Genomic DNA, 24,304 nt, shown 5'->3' on the forward strand with positions numbered 1-24,304 from the left:
TTGGTATAATTATCTGATTCACCATTCCTCTTGGTTTGTTTTGCCCTTTTTTTCCTGAAAACCTTTTCTGAATAAGAAGAGGCTTCATTGGGTAATGAAGCAGGTTATAAAGTATAGTAATCATTTCATTTATATTATATATTTTTAATTATAGAAGATATTGTACTAAATATTATCAAGAGCATCAGTGCTTATAAGAGACTCCTTGTCCTCTGAAAGTATCTTAGGAAAAAATTTCTGGTCCCATTATTTTATTGCTAGTATTACTAGCAATTTATTAATCTATTTAATTGCTTACTTTTCTTAGCAACTCATATCCTTTGGATTTTCTGTCAATACAACAAGGAAATTTGCTTAAACCCAAATACCTATACCTAGCTTGAAACAAATGTTTTTAGAAAAGGCAATTCTGCTTAGGCTCAATCCAAAAAGGATTTAAAAAAATGAAGTTCAGGAATGATTTAATAGGGGTCAGATGGTTTTCCCTGTTCTTCAAGTTTTTTTTTTGTTGTTGTTTGTTTGTTTTTTTAACAATTTGTAGCGTGTATTTTCTGGCTGTATATATCTAAAATATCTGATATGTACAATTTCAAATGTAAATACTGCACATAAAACAAATTACAACCCAAACACAAGCCTTTGTGATTATTTGCCATTTGGGGATACTTCTGAATTATCTGCTTTTTGATCTTTCAAAACAAATTTAATTATTTTTAAGTTTTCATGGATAGTTTTCATCAGGTAGAATTAATGGTGTATATCTAGACCATTGTTCTTCGAAAACATTTTAAAAAAATTATTATGGCCCCCAACTCAGGTATTGGATCTTGTTCACTGCTTTTTCCCCAGCATCTCATACAGTGATTGGCATGAAGGGAAGTATTCAATAAAAGTTGTGCAACTGAATGAATGATTAATCAATAAACCAATAAACTTCCTCTAAGACCTAGCCCTCTGTTCAGAGTTTATTGAATTCTAACAATGTGCCACAGTATTATTCCTAATATACTATGTATTCTTTGAGTTAATTTTTTTATTCATGTAACTTTTTTTAAGCCTGTACTGTTTGTGGAGATCATTCACACAGAAAACTGTTGTGATTTGAGAACATCTAGTCTGATTATTCAGAAGACTGAAAGAGGGAGTATTTGGAAAGAGAACTTATAGCAATGAAATTGGTAAAAGGCTGCTCCCCTCCTTGTCTTTATTACAGCTTTGAGCACCAGTTAACTCAGATAGCTTGTTATGTATTGGGTGGCTCAGTGGGACAGAGAGCAATTAATAGTACACAATATCTGTGTTGCAGTGACTATATAATGTACAGATCCTGGCCTGTGTTGTGGTTCTGCACCCACACAGCTTCTGCCATTTTATGTAAGCATTGTGATTTCTAATTTTGACTTTTAAATTTTATTTTTATTTCCCCATGCAAAAGCACAAAACTGTGACTTTACTTGTTAAATAAGGCAATGAGTAAAGATGGCAAAGAGAAATATATCTATAAATAGTGGCAGGTCGTGCAACTTCCTACTGTCTTGCATAGGAAATTCTATCATTTGGCTTTCATATTATCCCTAATTGACTTTAGAAGAATTTGGAAAAATAATTTAAGACAGTTTCTATATTCAAGTTTATAACAATTCATTTTAAACATATTTTTTTCATAAAAAATAGCTTTGCTAACCTCCACTTTCATGAATTCTTTTTAAAAATCATAGTTGAAAGTTAACTTCAAAAATACTTTAAACAAAATTTTTTAATTTGATTTTTAAAATTTTAATTTTTAAAATGTTCAGTGACCATTAATAGATCGAATGCTCTGTTCCCATCTTTGCATATAAGTAAGTCCCTGAGTTTCTGAGCCTGTGGCTGCTGAGGCAGACGAAAGCACCAGCATTGCAGGGACTGTCATGAATTTGTACACCAAATTCCAAGAAAGCATGGCTAGGGGAGGAGCAAGTCTACCTCAGAAGCTGGGATAGTCAGAGAAGCTTTGGGGGAAGCTGTTCAGAATTTGGACTGCCAAGATGAGTTTGCCAGGCAGAGTGTTGGGTAAGGATATTTGGAGGAGGGACAGTCAGAGCAAGTACAACAAACACAGCAAGTAGATGTGTTCAGAAGACACTGAATAGTCTCCAGATTGGCTGGATTATAGAGGATGAGAATTGGGAGACAGGCAGAACGTGAGACAAGAGAGACAGATCAAGTTTGCCTTCTGATTGCTCCTTTCTGTATATCCTGGGTTGTGGGTCACAGTTACAATTGTGTGTGTCCTCTAGTACACCTGTCAGTGGATTAGTAATTAGATTAGGAGTGAATGCCAACCATATCCCCTCCCTAGCATACAGCTTTAAAAATCAGAGCTCTAATCTGCATTTTCTAGTTGAATAGTATTTTCAAGTTGAATGGTAAATAAAAAGGAGAGAGAGGCAACTTGGAGACACTGAAGCCCACGCTTTTGCTGGAACAGTCACCAGTTCTCCAGCCTTCAAGGGTGTTTCATGGTTACCTATAATCTCCTACCTCCCTTTGCTTCCAGATCTTCTGAATAGAGTATTTTGAGGAAGGGTTTGGGAAGTGAGAATAGAGGTATTGAGAGGCACATTTAAAATCAGATTAGCTTTTAACTATGCTTTTGGCTTGCCTATTTTTGGCAGGCAAGCAAAATGTAGACAGAAATAGTATTTTTATACCTTTTAAAAACTGTGGAATGATAAAAATTCTAGGGAGAACTAGTCTCGTTTTTGTTTCCTCATCTTCAGTTTGAAAAGGACAGGCTATATTGTGGGATTTCAAGGTATAAGTTCCTGGCATTAGTTTTGTGATCATGCCAGTACACAGTTAGAAAAAATAGCTCCTGTTCTGTTCTGAATGCCAAGAAGATATCGCTTTCTAAGCTGCATGTCAGTGTTTGATATTTATTGGATAAAACATCTGTCCTAATTCTTCAGTTTCCTGGCTCCTGTTGTAATTTTACATGCAAGGGATTTTCCCTGATCCTTTCCTTAACATTAATTTTCCTTTGGCTTGTATTTCAGAGGCCAAACTCAGTCTCTTAGATAAATATTCAGGCAACTGTTTAAAATGAGCCCTTCATTATTTATTTATCACATCTATTATTAAGAAAGCTGCAGGATTAAGTAAAAGTGAAAACCTTGCATTCTGTCAGAATGTGAATCTGCGTGAAACTACACAAGCCAACTATATTCAGTAAATTAGTGTTTTTTAGATTCAGCTATTCTCAAGTCATATACATGGAAAAAGAATGAGTAAAACAACTCAAATGCCCATGAAAAAGGTCCATATTTGTTAGTACTTTCAAAATGTGTATATGAGCACACTGCTTGAAGCCTATGGGTGAATTGTAGATGTGTCCTACCCATTTTTTCTAACCTGATTATTTTCCTAAAAAATAAGTTATTTAACCCAAAGGAACAATCACATATTTTTTTTTCTGTTACATTGCTTTTCTTTAAGATTCTGTAGTTATTGTATCAGAAGTAAATAAATAGGGAAATATGGTTTGATCCGAAGAAATAAACGTCAGGAACAACTTCCAGAAAGAGGGATTAGGGAGAAAAATTACCACCTTGGACCGGTGTTCTTGATGCTTTACATGGGTTAGAATGGAGTGTAAGATAAAGCAAATAAAGTTGGGTAAAAGAAAATGAATCATTTTTGGAACAAACTTCATGATATCCCTTAGTGCAGTTTCAGTTTTGCTGTCCTGCCCTCCCTCTGAAGTTCTGGACTCTAAATTGAACAGGATCTTTCTTTTGGATACAACATATATAAGTAGATGTCAATCATTATCAACATAGTGCCATAATAAAGTGAACCCAAAGTAGGCAGTGTATTTGCTGATACTGAAATAGGTATCCCAATGTCTGATGGTTTCCTAGGTCAGAAATAGAGTAAATGGTGAGCGCTTTAACAGTTACCCTCAGGAAGGACAGTTGATTACATACTGCTATTTCCTTACTCAGAAAATAAGAGGAATGAAGGGCCTTAATTACATGTACACTGGGTCAGTATAGTCCTGCTGAAGTGAAGTTTACCTTTGAAAGACATGTGAATAATGGCATTTTCTAAACAAATTGGTATTACATTTAGATGCCCAGTATGTAGACACATTCTCATGTTTTCCCTAAGTTCCTTAATATCAGTAGACTGCATTTAGTTCTCCTTTAAACGAACTAACCTGTAAGTTCCCATTTTCTAGGTGTAAATGCTGTTGTAAGAATGTGAAAGTAATACAACATATTTGCTATTGGACATTTTACTTTTGGCTGGGCATACATAAGATCTGTTCATTTGGGATCATACATTCTATCTGCCATCTCTCCGTCACCTCCTTAGTTGGTCACATTTCATAGAGACTTCAAAATGTTGGAAAGGCTATCTGTATTATCAATAAACAGCATATATTTATGTTGACTATAAACTGATTATTATTGTTAATATTTCTTGATAAATATGCTTTGAAAAAATGTTACAAATTATTCTAGTGATTGTTTAAAGGAGAGAAGCCTAGGAACCATAGTTTACATGATCAATGTAATAAAATGTTTCTTAACTAGAACATTTAGACTGTCTTAAGGAAAAAATTCGTATTGTATTAAGTAAAAAAGTCAGCTGGTCTTTAATTCAATAACTTTTCTCAGTTCATCTGCAAATCTTTTTGCTACTTCAACCATAGTATTTCCTGGACCCATCACTTACTCAAAATTTTCAATTTTTGCTTGTCAGGGGCTGAGTGACTTGTTTGAGCCTATCTTTGATAATGTCTAGTTTCCATACCTCCAGCATCATGCAACTAAATTATACTTCTTTAGATATGGTATTTTCGGTATCAGATGTTGACTTTTGAAACCAGATATTATAAGTAGAAAAATCATGGCTTCTGGAGCTAGACTGGGTTGGCCTTGAATCCCATCTCTGCGGTTTCATTGGCTCTATGACCATGGGCAAATTATTCTACCTTTCTGAGCTCTAGTTTTCTCCCTCCAATATAGAAATATATACCTTATTGTGTTACAAGAGAGCTGCAAGGATTAAATCAATCACATGTGGGAAGTGCCTGGCATTAATAAATAACAATGATTTAATATTCCTAAACTTGTTCATTTGGCTTTCTGACTACTTTCTTTATTAACAAAAAGTTTGATGATTTTTTGGCCCAGAATGCTCTCATGAGCCCCGTGAGTATTTCTCGGCAAGGTGTGTTTGAGTCTATCAGAAGCAAGTTAAGTGTTCTCCATGTGGTGCATATGCCTGTGCTTTCATTTTTTACTACAGTAATTTTTTACTTCTTCACTTTTTTTTTTCAAACTCAGGTCAGAACCCTTTCAAGTTACCATCGCTTGGAAAGTTTTCTTGAACTAGCATTAACCCTAGTGCCCTTAAAAAGTCATGTTTTGAGCTTTGTTACAATATGTTCTCAAGTTATTTTCTTCCAACTTCCTCTTGCCTCCTGCCTTTGACATATGCCTCCATTCTGCCGCTAATCATAGTACTTCCTCATTTTGATTTTCCAAACTCCTTCTCCCCCAGTGTATACAGAAAAGGGCCTGCATCTGTGCTCCTACTCAAACCATTTCAGTGTTAACGTCTCTCAGTTTGAGGAGGAGTCAAATGAGGACTCAGAAGTCTCTCATTTTGAGGAGAACTAAAGGTAGAGTTCTGGCTCAAACCTGGGCTTCAGAGAGCAGACACCGCTTGTGGGCTCTACTTGGTCACCCAAGTCAGTGAGACATTGATTCTCCTAAAAAGCAGTCTTTTGATGTCTTCTATAGAATAGGCAACATGGAAGCCCGACTCTGATAAAAATGGGCAGTTATATTGTAAATTGTGAGAGCACCATTTTCCTCAAAATAATTATCTTGAATTGGCAACAAGCATCTCAGATTTCTTCTTTCCTTATCCATGCTTTATGACTCAGCCCACAGGAGAAAGTAAACATGTCCCACAGGTCACAGGTTCTATAGTAGTAAGGCCAAGTAGAAGAATCTTAATACCTGTGAGACTGGGTAGATTTAAAACAATTGCATTTATTTAGATGTTTCTTCAGAATACTATGCATTTCCCAGTCCCTCTATTCAAACTAAGATAGTACCTACTGACTCCCAACTCCTGAGGCAGATATTGTGCTATTTTTTTTTTTTTATGTCCATACAACAGCTCAGTGACACAGAAATTATCATGAATTTGTGGGTAAGGACAGGAAGGTTTAAAAAGGTTAAATGGAACTGCGGCCACACAGTTATTAAATGATTCCCTTTCTTCAAATCTAGATACTCTTCTTTTTACTGTGCTATTTTGCTTTATTTTAGGTATCCATTTTCAATTGGAGAAAAGCTCCAAGTGTGTAATTACAGTGGATATAAAAAAAGGAATTCAAATTAGTAATATCATTATCTCTCTCTGTTTCTAGTTTGTTCGAAGCAGGTAACTGATGAAGCATCTTCCACTCGAGATTCAAGCCTTACTAACACAGCAGTGCAAAGCAAGTTAGTGTCTTCCTTCCAGCAACACACCAAAAAGGCTCTTAAACAGGTAAGATAGCTGACGTTTATTCTTTGTTCTTCAGTTCTACGTACTTAAGATAATGTGTGTTTTGCTGATCAAGTAAATAATAACCTTGCAGTCAGAAAGCAGTAGAATTTACCTGAATTCAACCCCATCCATGCTATTCAGTTCAATAATTTTAATCTATGATAAAAAACTAGGAGAGGCTTGACTGAAAACTTTGATGTAAAATAGACTATGCACTCACTGAAAATATATGAAAAATTGTATTAAGATTTTGTGTGTCTATGATTTATAGCAGTAAATTACTTGGGTTCATAAATGCATTGCATGTTTAAAAGATAATATCTCCATTTTTTTGGTGCTTATCTGATAGTATAAATTTCTTGTTACTGAGATGCATTAAGTTACAAATAAGAAAAATAGTGAATGTTGCTTACTTATATCTAGAATATTCATTTATGAATGTTGTTTGGTACTGAATGTAAGTTAAAGTTACAGTATTACTCTGCTGTCACAGAGGCAGTACACGTACCTGTATGGCCTTTCACTGAGATGGTACTGTGAGGGGATGGTTATAAGATTGGGCTCTGTGCACTGACATACCCTGGTTTGAATTCATGCAACTAATTTGCTGTCTCTAGGCAAGCCACTTCCCCTCTCTGAATCTTAAATTCCTTACCTAGAAAATGTGGGAAATAATAGTATCTTGCTCCTGGGATTGATCTGAGAATTAACTGAGTTAATAGGATGAAAGCACATGGTATAGTGAGTGGCTCAGAGAAATAATAGTGACTTCTGTCATATTGGCAAAGGCTAAATTGTGCAGAGAAGAAAAGGAAGAGATGTTACGGTTAGATGGAGCCATCATATGATGATAACACAAAGAGTTTCAGTAAATGGAAGGTTCGCATATTTAACCCTGAATTCATAGTTTCTCCTTGTTTAAGTGCTTTCCTTTTGTACATTCCATTTTAATGCTTCTGTAACAACTCCCTTCAGCCACCCATTGATGACCTTTACCAGGTCCAGGAATAGAGGCATCAGTCTAGTGATATATTTATCACAAGGAAAAGAAAAATTATGTTTTCTAAAATAGTTTTTTTTAAGTTCCACCAACCACTAAAGCTTCTTAATATTCACATCCAAACATCTATACTTAGAACATCTTTATCTACCTTCTCCTGTACCTCAGACAAGAAAACATAGGAAAGAAACCTAACATGTTTGTGCTGAATTATATTATGTTCCTATTTCATATTATTGACATTGCAGCAATGACATTTATTGGTTATTATATTGAAGTTAGTAACAGTATTTCACCCTGCATAGGTCTTTGGAGAGCTCGCCACTTACTGCTTTTGAAATGTTTTAGATGCCAGAGAACAAAACTGAAATCGATGTTGAGATTCCTTTTTAATTGATGAAATAAAAAATGGATGTAGGTAGCAAAGCCTGGATGACTCATTTAGGCAGCAAATAAGATGCAGGTAATAAAATACTAACCCGGATAGAACAAAAGGTACAAAAATGGACACTTGTGTCTGTGGCATTTAAGAAACATAAATGGGATCATAAATGAAACTCATACTTCTGAGATTCAGTGACTTGGAAAATGTGCACACCCTGAAATCTTCTTGTATACAAATGGAAATATAAAGGTACAAGTCTCTGTATTTTTCTATATCATTAATTTGTACTTTCTTCGTTTTGGTTTTGTATTATTTCAACATTTTTTACAATTACTAAAACATGCAATTTTAAGTGTTTTTTTTTTGTGGAGCATGTATTCATGGGAACTGCCACTGCTTGCTTAAAGTCTAAGCTTTGTTTAAGAATCCTGTCCTGAAAGCTTCTTAATGTCCTGAAAGAGTTATTAATTCATTTCTTAAAACTTCTATTTTATAACCTAGCAGCAAATTAGTAACCAGGAGAATATGGCTCAATATGTTGCAGATATGCTAATATTTGATTAATAATCAAATTCATATTGGAAATACATTTAGAAGAAAAGCTGTTCTTGCAGAATTTTGCCCAGATCCCATGTAATTGCTGAATTTCTTAAGACAGCATTGCAAAAATTGACTGAACATGCAGCATTTTAAACTGTAGCAACCTCAGCAAATCTACAGCTTTCTTTTCTTTTGGATAGCTGAATGGCTATGACCATGCAGAATTCTTCGTGTTTTATATACATATATATATATTTCTTTTTTCCATATACATGTGTTCTGTGTTTGTGAATATATGTTTTATGTATATGTATACATGCACAAATCATAATCATATAAACCTAGGGCCAGCAGAATGATCTTAAAAATAATTACATTAGCTGATAATTAATGATGATGGATTCTGGACACCATACTCTCCATTTTCCATGGAATATATGATTTAATTCTCATGCAAGTACTTTGACGTATGTACTCATATCCCCATTTTTCAAAGGAAGAAACTAAGACCCAAGTTAGGTAATTTGCCCAAGATCACCCAGCAAGTAAATCTTAGAGATGGCGTTTGAATCCAGAATCATAGTTTCAGATTCTGCCCTCTTCACAAATACTGCCTTTCAACATATGCTATGTAATAGTATAGATGAATTTTTGATAGTATCCAAGAAAATCTACATACTTGAGTTGTTATGTAGCATATGGAAAGCAATACAGCATAGTTATTAAAAATAGCATTTCTGAACACAGGCTGCTTATGTTCAGTACCAGCCCATATTGATAACACACATTCAAATATATGTCATTATTATTTTATTATAAATATGTTGTGATTCAGCAGGACTTTAGTAGTCTGTACATTAGCCAGTGTAGACTCGTAAAAGAAGTAGATTTTTCAAAATTCCTAAAACCAAATAGCTTTATGATCATAAGTGAAGTAAAAACATAAAATTTAAAACAAACTGTCTTACAAAATATGCCAGGCATAATTTCTCAAGTCTGAAGGACCCCACTTTACTCCTGCCTAAAGCATGTTGCTACAGAGAGTGGGCTCTTTGATGTCATAGCACTGTTGATTGCAGTGCAATTGTAAACTGGACAATCTGGAAGCTATAATGTCCCTTGACTATTGACATAGAATATCTTTATTGCTCCCCAATATTTGAGTCCCTTTTACTTTCTAATCCTTAAAAAGTTAGTTAACATCATATGTTGGGCTTAATTGCATGAATAATATATTGTTATTTCAGTGGTTGTCTTCTTTTTCTACATAAGCGTATTCAGAAGCCTCTGGAGAGCAGCAGATTGCTGATTATTACCTTGTTCTCTGTCTTCTTTCTGCCTGGGTATTTTAGTTATCATGATTCTAAAAAGTGTGAAAAGATTAGATTTTGAATTTAAAAATATAATTCAGAAGGATTAAATTTTGGAAGCCTTAAACAGGCACAAGATAATGAAAGGTTAAAGAAGGATGAGTTCTTTTATGGCAAGAGACAAGGTAGTGAACATAACCTTTCTATGTTGTTTGTGTTGGTTTATTTGACTTTCTTCATTATTTATTTAGTGTGGTTTATTCATAAAGTTGCAGATGCTTTTTCTTTTTGGTATTGCAAAGCAGATCTATTCTTGGTATTTTGCTTTAGCTTTATATGTTTGACCAATACTGTAAAATTCCAAAGGTTATATAGCATGATGGCAGTTTCTGAACATGGGCATTGACATTTATCACACTAGCAGCAATGCAAGTTGTTGGTGCCTGACACAGCCCGCTGCTTTCTATGTGTATTTCTAATCATTTAACTTTTAGCATTCACAGCATGTGACACTTTCAGATTTTCAGTGAAGAGTTACTGCATTCAATGCATTCTTAAGTTACATTGCTGGTGTTTTTTTCATTATTAAAATAAAGCAGGCATTACTTGCTTAAAATTCCCAGTTAACACAAAAGCCTCTGATTTGAAGTTTTATTTTATTTTTCCATTAGGATAGGAATGAAAACCAATCCATATTTTTAGAATTATCTAAAAAGCTTTCTGTCTGAAAAATCAAATGTTTATTTAAAGGGTTTTTTTTTTCTTTTTGCAAGAAAGTATTGCAATATGTCACTGGAGAAAAGCATGCTCAGTCAGCATCTTTTGATTTATTTCCTTTCACTTAGAGCCAGAATTGAATTGATGTGAGTGTGATATGATATCCACTTTTCCTATACTAGGTTAGCTCTGTTGTGTGTGTTTCCTTTAAAAAGTATGTTTATTTCCAGGGTTAAGCTTATGAATTTCTTTCATATTGAATAATACTTGGAAGCATTAAACTTGGTAAGTCTAATTATACTTCTTCTCATAACATCATAGATATTGAAATTGTACTCTGTGTGATTTGGACAGTAGAAGATTGTACATGTGACCAGCTTGAAGGTACATTCCTTTATAGTAGATTGCATTTACACTCACCATTTGCTTGTTTATTTTGATACTGATATTGCTTCTTTCTGGATTTGAAATAACAGGATTTAAAGTTGTTCTACAAGATAGTCCATTAGTATTCTGCAGTACAGCTACAGCTTGAGACAGTTGGAGGTGTCTCATTTATATCCCCACCTCCAAATTAATCCAGACTAAAATAGTAAGACTGATTATGTAATATCTGTCAAAATAAATCATGTTATAGACAAATCAACAGGGCCACTGCTAGCTAATTAAGACTCTGATGTGTAATAGAAAAAGCTGCCCCTTCCAAGTTGTAACAAGAAAAAATATCCCCTCTTTTAGGATACCTTTGTATAGGACACAGCGTCTATGACTATCTAAAGTGAACTTCTTAATCCTGTTTTCTTAATCTATTCCATGAATTTATAATTTCCAGGCTGTGAGATACCCAAATATAGATAGTTATAAGTTAATTTGCAGATGATTTCTGTTATATATGTAGCATAATATAAAATAGGAATTTTCTTGTTTTCATAGCATTTCATCAAAAGCTCAAAGCTGCAGACAATATGATACCAGTAACCCTGTTTGGAAGAGAGGTGTCAGACATAGCCGCAAAGGACTAAGAGGAGGCCAGATGGTTGATTGAACAACCCCCAGCAGATGCATAAAAAATAACTCAAGATTTGGGCAGTGTGTGTGTGTGTGTGTTTGTGTGTGCGCGCGCGTGTGTGTGTGTTTCAGACCTTGTATTTTTAAAGATTATGAGATTTATTAAATTCTGCAGGTAGAGGGCTGATCATAATGGCTAGGCTAAACATTGTCAAGTGGGACAATGATGCTGACAGTGCTTGTGGCCTGAGCAGGTGCTGAACAGTTAGTCAAGCATGGGAAATTTGTAAAGACCTTACCGAGGAAAGCTGCCTGCTTAGGTGAGAGGAGCCAGGTATGTAGAGCCTGTGCAGGGGGGAAGCATGGAGATCAGTTAGAGAGGTCAGTGACATCATGGTTGATGTCACTGTTGAATGTAGCTTCAGAGGCCTCCCTGCAAAAGCTTCTTATGTATCCACTGATGAAGGCCGTAAAAATCCAGCAGTTGGCCTTCTGCCTCCCAGAAGGTTATGATGTCATGGCCATGACAACACTGGTTAAGACCACTTTGCCCTTGTCTTCTCATTCCTATGCTCAATTCTAATCCTGCGGAACTTGGAAAAAAAAGAAAGAGGAAACAGAGGAATAATAAAATCAGGAATCCTTTCTCCAATGAAATTTCTGATTTGAGGCATAGGTATGGTTTGGGGAGGGTTGAAGGGAAGCTTTATATTTGTCCCCACATTTTTCATCCTTAATGTAAGTCCTCCCTTGGCAACCATTTTGGAGTTCTTTGCTTTTTCTGTAAACCTTCTTCTCCCTACTCCTTTTTTCCATCCGCTCTGTTTTTTTTTTTTTTTTCAAATTCTAAAATAATCAAAAGTTGTTACTGCTAGTAGATGTGATACTATTTTTTTTTTTACATATTGGAGACCCCACTGTTTTCACACAACTGGTTTCTTCTTGTCATTTATGTCTCATCTCCTTCGTTGCTTCCAGAAAGACTGTTTCTGACATCCCACTTTAGGTTGTATTTCCCTACCAATGTTACTCTACTTCAGAGTATAATTTTCTGGTATAATTTTCTTAGCACTTGTACGTGAGTGAAACACTATGTTATTGTATGTATTTCCTTGTCAGTCTTTCACTAAAATGTGTAATAATTAAAACTATTGTCATATTCACTAGTGTGGATCAGTAGCACTTATGCTATGATACAACCGAATAAGTTCTCAAAAATGCATTGGTTGCAGAAAGGGTAAATTATATAAATAGAAAAAAAATGACATTTGTTCAGTATGTACTATGTAAGGTAAACTCTGCTAACCACTGTTGTGCAGATTTTCTGTTTAAAGCATTCTGCCTGCACTACTGCCTCTGTTTTGTAGGGACATTGACCCAAGTCATTCACCCAGCAGCTAGTTAGTTGAATCTCTCTCTGACTCTACAACTCCTTAACCACTGCACCACACTGCCATTAAAACAACTCAGCAGCAGCCTTAGTTCCTCTGCTGTTCAGCACATTAAAAGAAAGAGATCTTAATGCCTATTTTGGGTAGTGGTCAGACTCATTTATTTGGATGATGGGTGGGGAAACGGTGTTATAGTAGATCTCAAAAATTGGTGCCCTCATGCTGAATTTGGCCCACAGTCAGCTTTGCTTTGTCTGGCACATTTCTAGAAAACAGGAAGATTCACGCAGGAATCTAGATTCGATGCTACTCTTGAGTAGCAAGTGACCCTTCGAATGAGGTATGTGTTCCCGCTAACTGCAGTTTCCTACTCTGTCCTTGCCTTACCCACGACCAGCCTAGCCCAAAAGGCATTTCACATTTTTTGGAGGATTGTGAGGAGATGTGCAGTGTATGTTTGAGTGGTTGATATGAATATAGTTGCAGAAATAGAGTTATAAAACAACAACAAGAAATTGAAGAGCTAGTTCTCTTTACTTGCAGGTTGCACGTCCTGCAACTAGGGAGTAGGAGTCACATATGGCCTGCCTCATGGACAGGAAAAATGCCAGAGTTCTCTTATTTAGAGTCAACCCATCTATCCCAAACAACTCAATTGAGGAAACATTGTTTTTGTCCGTGTGTCAGCCTTCTCATCTTCTTGGAGGGTGTCCCCATTGTCCAGACTCAAAGAAATCCTACTTTCTGGAAAGTGAATTGGAATCTTAATGGTAGCTGCAGACTCCATCTAAAATGCCTCTGGGTCTAGGAGGTTAAGTCAAGAAGCCACCTTTTATCATTCTGATAACTGAACTCCAAGATGCCTGTGTTTGTCTAGCAGTCTGCTCCTTTCCCACTGTTACTAGTTTCATAGTAAACAAAGGCTTCCCAATTTTTGCCTTATCTGCTCATCTGTTATTTGGGAACACATTTAATGCTTGTTTTTCAGAGGTAAAACAAATAAGTATGTATATTTTTAAAACCCTTAAGATTCTTCTGTAATTTGCAGATGATTTCTATTATGTTTGTAGCATAATGTAAAATAGGAATTTTCTTGTTTTCTTAGAATTTCAGAAAATTCTGAAATTTTGTAAAATTCTTCTGTAATCCCAGTACTTTGGGAGTCCAAGGCAGGCAGATCACTTGAGGTCAGGAGTTCAAGACCAGCCTGGCCAACGTGGTGAAACCCTGTCTCTACTAAAAACAAAAAATTAGCCAGGCGTGGTGGTGCACACTTGTAATCCTAGCTCCTTGGGAGGATGAGGTGGGAGGATTGCTTGAACCCATGGGACAGAGTTTGCAGTAAGCTGAGATCGCACCAGTGCACTCCAGCATGGGCAACAGAGCAAAACTCCATCTCAAAAATGTGTATATATATTTTTATATGGTAGGGATTTAGTTTTGTTTGCCTACAGTTACATAGTCTCTGTCAGTACTTTAAAAAAATATCATACTAAGAAATAGGTTTTCTGATCAGGAGACATATATTCAAAAAACATTATTGAAATGGGCTCAATATTGGTTACTTTCCTTTATCCTTACCTTGACTCCACCTTGTGTCTTTAAAATTGAAAATTGCTATGGGTTTTTATTCTTATTGCTCTAGAAATTGAGGTCAAAAATTTTTTTGCTTTAATTATTATTTACCACAAATGCTCTTAAAGACATGCCAGCTTTGACTTTATGATTCCATCCTCTAGTTAGTTCATCTTTTTTTCCCCTAAATATTTTCTAAAATAAACTTTCTAACCCCCCGCCCCACCATGCACACTGATTATTTTTAAAATGCCTAATTTTTTTTCCATGAGAAGTAGTTTAAATATATGCTGTAAAGACTCCTAAAAATTGATCACTCTTTGTACAGGCTTAATTGTTTTGTGAAGTCTTACATAATGGGCAAAGATGGACTTAATTGTAATTTAAATTGCTATGTGGCTGTACTCTGTTTTATTATTGGATTGATAGGTTAATGTCTATAAAGTACTTTGAATCCTTATATGATGCTAGACAGATTGATTCAGTTACGTGTAAAATTTATGTGCAATTATGTATACACCTTGAGAAAGAGTAAATGTCTTAAATATTTTATAACACGTATGCTCTCATTAAATATATTATTGACAGCAGGCTAAAGGTGAAAAGGATGGCATCTTATTAATCTTTGTATTTCTTGCCCCTCTCCCATGTATAGTACCTGGGTACTTTATGAAAACTTAATAAATGCAAGAATCAAAGAAAAAATGTCTTAGGTTTTCATTAGCAACAGTATCATTTGTAATAGATTTCCAATGCCTTTACTTTCTCATCAAGCTTTAAATCTTATCTGAACAAGTTATCTGCATAATTTAAATGCTTTCTCTCATTTAAATGGTATTTAATTTTCACTTCTGTAATTATTTGATTGCTAAATCTTATGGCCGACAAGTTGGGCATTCAGCTAATACCTTTTGCAGATAAAAGGACGTCGTTTTTTGACAGCAAGGGGAAATACAGTCAAGGCAGTCTTTCAGGAGATTCTGACAACTCTCAGTCGAAAAACATTAATCAAGTAACTGGGATGTTGTAAAATTGGTAGAAATTACACAGAAACTAGGAATAAAAAGGCTTGAGACAGTATGAAGCCAGCCTTTTAACCTTTTGAGGAGGTTTAGCATTCCTGTGACTATGAATTTAATGGCTCTTCAGTTTTGTGTGCTTAAGACCCTTTTTATTACAGGTAATTTTCTATATAAAGTGATCAGCTAGATAAGCTGTATTTCAAAACTTTTAAATGTCTTTTATTACATTATCATCACCGTGGTCAATACATTTATGAAACACAAAGCGCTCCCATTTGGAGAGATTTATTCTTATATCCAGTTTTTCCTGGATTTGCTAGAACCTGTCATGTTCGTGTTCTGAAGGTTAATGCCCAAAGTCAAGCAGACAGAAGCCAAGTGCTGCAAGGTTTCCAAGATTAGGACTGATTCCCTTCACAGAAATAAATGATTCCTGCCATGTTCAGTGATTTTGTGTAGTGCTCCCCACGGCTGAGTGAGTGCATCAATACTGTAGTCCTTACATGCTGTACATACTGATGACACTCAGTGTTAACTTGATTGACTGAGCAGTGCGCTGGAGAGGACGCACCTGCGAGAAAAGTGCAGACACATATATTTTTATCCTGGTTTCGAAACATTTATTTTACATTCATTTGACTTGGGAGTCATAGTTTCAAATTCCATGGACTCTCAAGCCACAGTGCTAAGGTAGAAGAAACCATTAAGTGCTGCTTTGTTGTTAGAATTGTACCGAAAATGGTATCGGGCTTATACCCTTTGCCAAAGTCTGATTTTATGCTTTTGAGGGAAAATGATATGAAGGTAACTATTAAGAATCCTGAGAAATTAGGGGCTCTATGGAATTTAAGTCTCTGAAGAGGTTCTATCTAATGATGGGCAAATGAGTCATTTAATTATGAGAGACTATTTTGGCTATATTTTTATGTTATATCTTTTTATTATGTTTTGTAGGCTTTGAGGCAGCAGCAGAAAAGAAGAAATGGAGTCTCAATGATGGTAAACAAGACAGTTCCTCGTGTTGTTTTGACACCATTAAAGGTGTCTGATGAGCAGTCGGATTCACCTTCAGGTAAAGAGCTGAAATATCGTATGCTTGGCCAGTTTCTTCCTGGAGGAGACTTCCTCACTGAGAGAGATGTCATGACTTTTTTCTGAAACTGAATAATACTTCCACTTGAGGTTTGGTTTAATTTTTTTTATATCTTTGACTCAGTGATTCAAAAATATAGACTACTTCCAGTTTAGAAAAGAAAAAGGCACCAGCTTGCTCATCATGATCAAATGACTTCATTTGCTAAAGACAGTAGGTGTAAGAAAATGTGTAGGTGAATTTTGTTGTTGCCTTGGCTTTTGTTTGAATGTTGAACTTCAAAGGTGGACCACATGCTGATGTATAATACCCATCAAAAGCAGTTCTTGGTGAGTGTGAATTTGTTTTTCGGTCCTGTGCTGCAAAATCAGAAATCCTTTATTAGTTTTTGTGTTCTGGCAGCATTTTTCTCACCCAAGTGCAGCCCTGACCTTTTCTTCTAATTTACCTTCTGTCACTTTATCAGCTATATACTATTCTATTTGTTATAGATTAACATTTGTATTTTCTGTTTCTATTTCAACATAAAGTTATATATGAAAGTATTATCTCTCCCTCTCTTCAAGATTTATTTCCTCATCTTTCTGTCTCTGTCTTGTATTGTCTCAAAATGGCATAGTATTGTTTGAGCTTATTCACGTAGTTTTACAAAAGATCTGACTCTATTTCTTTTAAAAGCTATCAGATCACTGAATGTATATTTTACTCCACTATTAGGCCATCTGTTCTTGCTTTTTTTTTTCTTTTTGATTGATTTATTGGGCTTCTCTTTTTATATGCAGTAGAGGAATCAGATTGTGGCCAAAGGTAGTGTATTAACTCTTAGAAAAGGAGATTGTATCTACAGTTCCTCAAACAATTTTAGATTTTTCTTTTCGAGCACAGCTAGAGAAGATAATGACATAATAACTATTTCCTTTTTTAGGATCCGAATCTAAAAATGGTGAAGCAGACAGTTCAGATAAAGAAATGAAACATGGGCAAAAATCTCCCACTGGAAAACAAACAAGTCAGCATTTAAAACGATTAAAAAAGTCTGGTTTAGGTGAGTGTTTAATAGACTGTGCCATTTCATGTTTTAGAAATTTATGTCTTTTCAAATAAATTAAGGAAAATTCTCAGAACTTTTTTTGTTTTAGTGATTAAACAAGGAAATTAAAATTTCCCTCCATTTATCAAAACCAAAAAGAGTGCTAAATAAGGAAACATTGTAGTTACAACTGAATGGTCTTAAGCCTATTGCCAAATTTGTGAATGATGTTATTGGATGAAGCAGAGAGTAAAGATAGGAGACTTAAGTTGATATCTGTAAAATAGTTATCTGCCTGGCCATGATTCTATCAAATATGCAGTGTTTGTGCAACTAGGTTTCACTTTATTGGAATATACTGTATCGGAAGAAAAAAATGCAACCTTTATAAAGGGTTCACTGAACTGGAGAGTACATTGTCAGTGGGGCCTGCTGCAGTAAAATTATGCTTTCTTGCTTTTTGTCTATGCTGCTTAAAATATTTAGTAGTACCTGTTTGAAAAAATGATGTAAAATTTCTGAGAAATGTGGGAGACACACTCCACGGGTCTTTCAAGTCAGCACCAGGTTTTCTTCAACATACTTCTTCCTGATAACTTTTCATCAGGAACTCACAGCAGCATTCAGGGAGAAAAGAACATGAAAATTAAAAAGACAAAAATAAATGTGTCTTGAGTCAAGCATTAGAATTCTCAACTGCCCTGCCTTGTTGCTACACCTGGACCTAATGGTTTCATTTCTCTCTCTAAGTTGTTTTACCTGTGAATAGGTTCATGATAATAACCTAGATCATTATAATATTTTGTAAAATGTTTAGCAGAAACTATAAATTTATTGACATGAACTTTTTTACCTCTTCTGCCACAGTTTCTTGGCAACTTGAGATAATTCTTATTTGCAGAGTATATCTGTTTATAAAATTCAAGATTTTATCTGATTTTTTTTTTTTTTTTAGTAAAGTTTTATCAGTTACTACCATATGACAGACACTTTGCTAAATCCTGGGGCACATTTTCAATAAAAAGACTTTAAAAAGGATTTTTTTATCCTTAGATACGAGACTTTTAGGAAAGCAGAATCTCTTTTGGATTTAAAATCTTTAAATATAGCATAATTCCCTATTTCGCATTGTTTTCAATGCTAAATAATTTATGGTTATTCTCTAGCCCAAAATATGTGCGTTTGTGTATAACCATACTTACCTATACATTGACATATTCTTTCCTAGTACTCTGGGTGTTGTAAAGTAAGTATTTTAATATAAGTAGCTTCTGAAATAGAAAACCATAGTGGGTGAGTGATAGATAAAGAATATACTAAAATATATATATATCACAAATAGTACTACATTATCATACACTAAGGGACTTAAACATCAGGTGACCTTTAGTTAAAAACTGTCAGCTACCAATCTCCGTAAAGTTAGTACCATGTAATGAGTGTATGAAAATTTAAGGCACAGGGGCATCTCCATTTATTTCCTTAGTAACTTCAGGACTGAAAGTTACTAAGGTGTACCATTATCAGGATCCTTTCAGGGGCTCGAATCTTCAGTCAGAATGTGTGTTCATTATTATTATTATGTTTTTTGAGATGGGTTTTGCTCTTGTTGCCCAGGCTGGAGTACAGTGGCACAGTCTCAACTCACTGCAATGACCACCGGATTCCCAGTTCAAGCAATTTTCCTGCCTCAGCCTGCTGAGTAGCTGGGATTACAAGCACCGCCACCATACCCAGCTAACTTTTTTATTTTTAGTGGAGACAGCGTTTCACCATGTTGGCCAGACTGGTCTCAAACTCCTGACCTCAGGTGATCCACCTGCCTCTGCCTCCCAAAGTGTTGGGATTGCAGGAGTGTGCCACCAAACCTGGCCCAGGATCTCTTGTATTCTGATTGTTGTACCTTGAAGTCCATGCTCAATGAATTAGAGAATCACAATTTATTTTTAATACTGAGAGTCAACTGAAAGATACAAAAACTGATCTACAAGCCTGCTCTTAGGAAATCCTGTAAGCCACTAAACTAAACCTGCTTTGTTCTAGACTAGAAAGTAGTAGAGATAATGAAACTACTTTAATGGAGGAATGGAGAAGTGAAGTCACACATTCACTGGCCATATGTAATGGAGTGGTCTAGGTATTTTGACATAAATTATGTCTTTTAATTTTACTGCAATTTTGTATAGTAGAATGATGTCTGCTTTACAGCTGAAGGAGCCGAGATCCACAAAGGTTAAGGAGGTTGCTTGAAAATGGCACAGCTAAGTACTACAAGCCAAGGCATATCTAACTCCAAAGTCGAAACCATTCATTTTGGATAGAATCTGAATGTCAAATCGTCTAACCTATATTTTAGACCTGTAGGCATCACAGAGGGAAATACAAGAAATGACATGATGCGACTACCATAGGTGTTAAAGTGCACATGTAATTACACACGGAAGGAGAGCTAGCAATTGTAATGTTTCTCACCCTATCCTATATCAAACACAAGGAGGAAGAAAGTGGGATTTAAAATAAGTCAGCTGAAGTACAATTCTGTCATAAATAAACTGCAGGCATTTACTGGGTAAGAACTGTGACTGGCTGACTAACGTATTAAGCAGCTGAAGGGAATGGCTTATTTTGTGCAAATCAAGTCAGTAGTACTTTTAAAGCTTCCAATATATGCCCAGCAGTAGAAAATGGAAAAACGTAGAATCAAAGGACAGGCCTGAAATGTAACCATCTCCTGAAAATAATTCATGTCCTTTTTAGACAGTGATGTTTTTGATGTCCTATTAGAATCAGGCTGATATTTAATATTCTGTAAGGCATATTTACGTGCATTCTGCTCTTTGCCATTAAGTTGTTAACTCCTTGGGACAGTGGCCTTTCTGTCCACCTCTGTAGTCCTTACTACAACCATCATAGCCCTTCTGTTTAGAAGGTTCTGAATGAGTTTGGAATGAATGACTGATTCTAATTAATCGAATGGCCTAGAAGTTTAGATGAACAAATGGCACATCCTGTGGGGTTCAGCATAGTGAAGCTACTGTTATCTTCTTGAATAAAAATGATTCTGTGTTTGTGGAGAAGGTCATTCTTTGTGCACCAATGTGTAGCTGCAGAACCAGTGCAAAGGAGTGATCCCACCTCATATCCTGTAGCCAGCCAACTAGAGACAGCCTGTATTTCCTATTCTATTTTTTTCCACCTGAGTTAGACGTCTAATTCACATGGTTTTGGAAGTGAGGTTTCTAACTTTCTTTGCCTTCTCTAGGTAGTGGGTAGGTATGTATAAGTCCTAACCTGTTGAAACCATGCTGAAGTAAAACAAATACCATAAGTCTGTTCTAATTTAATACTTCTGAAACAAAATCCAATGAAAATCAGAATTCAGGATATAAGTCGACAATTTTTTTTCTCATTGTGATATTTTCCTAACAGGATAAAAAGTTCTTCTAATTTCCCCTAAGTGCTTCCTCTTGATCTCTAGCTATTAGTTGCTTTGTCAGTTTGCAAGATATTCACCCTGTGCAAGGTATGAGTTTCACTTGGATTCTAAGAATTAATCACTTAGATTCTTAGAATCTAATGAGTGTAGCTCAAGAAACAATGGACCTCAGTATGTTCTCTCAACACTCTTCAATACAGGAGGTACCATGGACCCCCTCAGACCCTTTCATGCTTAGTTTCCCTGGAGAGGGTAGAAGTATACAATAAAACAATAATAAATGGAGAAACTTCAAAATTCCTCAGTCTCAGTTTTAATTCTTAAATTGAAAAATAAAAGAAAAATATTCCTCAGTCATTCTAGTTCTCCTGGTAATCTCAAAGTTCTCATGAGAAATATACCACCCAGCTTAGGAAACTATGACTGTTGATGTAGGTTTTTTGTTTTGTTCTGTTTGCTCATCGCCAGGGTTATGTATGAAAACTATGGTGATATTTCTCTGAGTAGTCCACTGTTTATCAGACTGGGTCATGGGGTGAGTACAATTGAAAAATATAGTGCTTCTAAAATGGCATGTATTTCTCTGATGATGTTGTAATGAAACAAAACAAAACTTTCGTGGTCCCTTTCCCATTTCTTAATCAAGTATAATAGAAAACACTGTTCTGATAGGCATAAAACAAATGCTAACAATGTCTACAAAGACTTCTTTATTATAGGCCTTGAAAATTTTTATAACTGTAAATGTTAGACTACCAAATAACCAGGCAGTAGAAATTTTATCTACTAGGATGAAGGGTAGGTGCCAGCTGCAAATGCAGTTTGAAGGATATGTTTTTCATGCCTCATCAGTTGTTTTAATAATACCCTCTCTCCTTGTCTTAGCAAAGGATAAACCACTTAAAACCCTCCCCCATGAAGTTTTCTGAGACAAACCAGGTACATTATAATCTCACTGTCTTCATCACACTTAAAACATAGATTTGTGAATACATAAAAAATTCTTTAGGAATGTGCTCTTACCACTTGTTTTCTACTTCTTAATATCTTACAATTTTCCCTAACTAAAATGTAAGTTCCCCAAATTCAAGGTCATTGACCTAAACCAGTTTTAATTATACTTCTTCCTACCCAATCACATAGTCAGAGTTTAAAAAGTGCTTGCTAAATAAATGTTTGCTTCTAATGAATGTCTCCAAGGGGAATTTAATAAATGTCCTCGGTGGGCTTAACTTCTGGGATTCATTCCAATATATTTTATTTGGTTTAATGTTTTTGCAGTGAAGAATTATAGCTTTGTTGGTTTTATAAAATGGTGCATACTCTTTAAATAAATCAATATATAAATATAAAAATAAAGTTTGGCCCCACATCTTTTCATCCAAAATAATTATCTCCACTGCGTTATAAACATTATTTGACATTTCTTACTGTGTATCTATAGCCAGAGATTATATTAGAAAACCTGTATTATACCATTTTAATTGAAAGTAATAAATTTAATTAATTTTAGGTGAAATTATAAAAAAGTAAAACCATAAAACCAAAATTGTTAAATATTGCCCAAGATATATTCATATCTAAAAGTTTTCTCCAGAGTTATTACAAATAATATATAATAACTGAAATAAGAGTGATTGCCTTTTTAACTACTCATTTCAACTTTAGAAAATATATTATAAAAAGATAGGGAAATAATTACATTACAGACCTTCTTACCTGCATATTTTTATTGCATTATTTTTTGAATACCAGAGTTGATAACATTTATATTTTATTTAACTGTAATTCAAATAGTTCATTAACCCTGGTACTATATTTTAATGGATTCAGTGCTCCATGTAGACTTTTTACACAATATCTTCATTTGTGAATACTACATTGATTCATGTTGTATATTGATTAGATTTTACCCTATGATAGATATTTTTCCCATTAGTCTTTATTCTTTGAAAGCCGATTTTTCTTCTCGGGGCACCATTTAATTTAATTTTATTTTAGAGACAAGGTCTCCATCGGATGTGCAAGCTGGAGGGCAGTGATACAAAAATAGCTCACTGCAGCATCAAACTCCTGAGCTCAAGAAATCCTTCCGCCTCATCTTCCCAAGTAACTGAGACTACAGGCATGCTCCACTACGCCAGTGCTGCTCTTACTATTTACTTATTTATTTTAGATACAGGGTCTTGCTGTTTTCCAGGCTAGTCTGGATCTCCTGGTCTCAAACAGTCCTCCCATCTCAGACTTTTGAGTAGTTGGGATTATAGGTGTGAGTCACTACACCTAGCAGAGCTCTTTTTCAGAATCATTCCTCTTAATTTCTTGAGACCATGAGGAACTCTGATTTAACTCTGTGTTTGAGCAGCGCTTCTTGTCTGCCTGGTCTGCCTTTTGCATGTGCTTTTCTATGTGAGTTTGTCTGTATGCACCCTTCATACATAATTCTTCTGTGGGTTCTTTTCTGGGATATGTGAGTCCTGAAGTCAGCAGACTGCCCAGTGATCAACAAATGTTCAGGAGCTTGCAACTTTTACTCAGGTTGGTGGTCTTCGAACTCCCCATGGCAAAGATAATAGAGAATTTCCCTGACCCTAGTGGAACACATTGGCCGTGGTTTTTATCATGAGATCAGTCAAGTGTCTCCTTGTGTAGCATAGACTGGCAAAGTAGTAATTGTTGCTTCTTATCTCCTTTGCCACTACCTCAGACCCTCTAGGCTAAGTGTCTGGGAATTAGAGGCTAAAATGACTTCATCTTTTTCCTTCTCTGGGCACTGTAGGGAGATACGAGGTACCAACTTTAATGAGATAAGACAATCATATATAATTGGATTGTTCTTAAGCCAATTAAGAGTACACGTGTAAGGATAATTAAAATGGAATTAAACATCCTCTGTGGCAATAAATTTAGTTCATATTCTCTGTCTTTGTTCCAAAATTATAAAACATACTTTTGCTTAGGTGGACATCTTTGAAATGGATCTTTTTTTTTTTTTTTACTTTGTCATAAAAGACTATGTGCCTCTCTGAAGCTTCTTTATTCTATATTTGTAAACATTTTGAAACATACTAAATAATAGCAGTATAAGTTCCTATCTCTCACATTGCTCATACATGTTTCAGAAGTAGAAAATAAAAAGTTTTACATTTTTCTTAGTTTTCCAACGTTTCCTCCAATCAGAATCACTCTCACTAAATGAGAATACTTATGCTATGCAGTAAGAATTAAGCAAATTTTTTCTC

The 24,304-nt window shown here is 35.2% G+C and overlaps 1 protein-coding gene across 1 annotated transcript in view; it reads left to right on the forward strand.

Annotated features, from left to right (window-relative positions):
- ASXL3 (ASXL transcriptional regulator 3) overlaps window positions 1-24,304 on the forward strand; it is a 171,538-nt gene that overhangs the window by 77,417 nt on the left and 69,817 nt on the right. Inside the window, 3 exon segments of the mRNA XM_017507138.2 lie at window positions 6,434-6,555; window positions 16,458-16,575; window positions 17,522-17,641. Of these exon segments, the coding sequence (XP_017362627.1) occupies window positions 6,434-6,555; window positions 16,458-16,575; window positions 17,522-17,641 (360 nt within the window).

This window comes from Cebus imitator, unplaced genomic scaffold (assembly GCF_001604975.1).
Source record: "Cebus imitator isolate Cc_AM_T3 unplaced genomic scaffold, Cebus_imitator-1.0 Scaffold369, whole genome shotgun sequence".
Classification (NCBI taxonomy): domain Eukaryota; kingdom Metazoa; phylum Chordata; class Mammalia; order Primates; family Cebidae; genus Cebus; species Cebus imitator.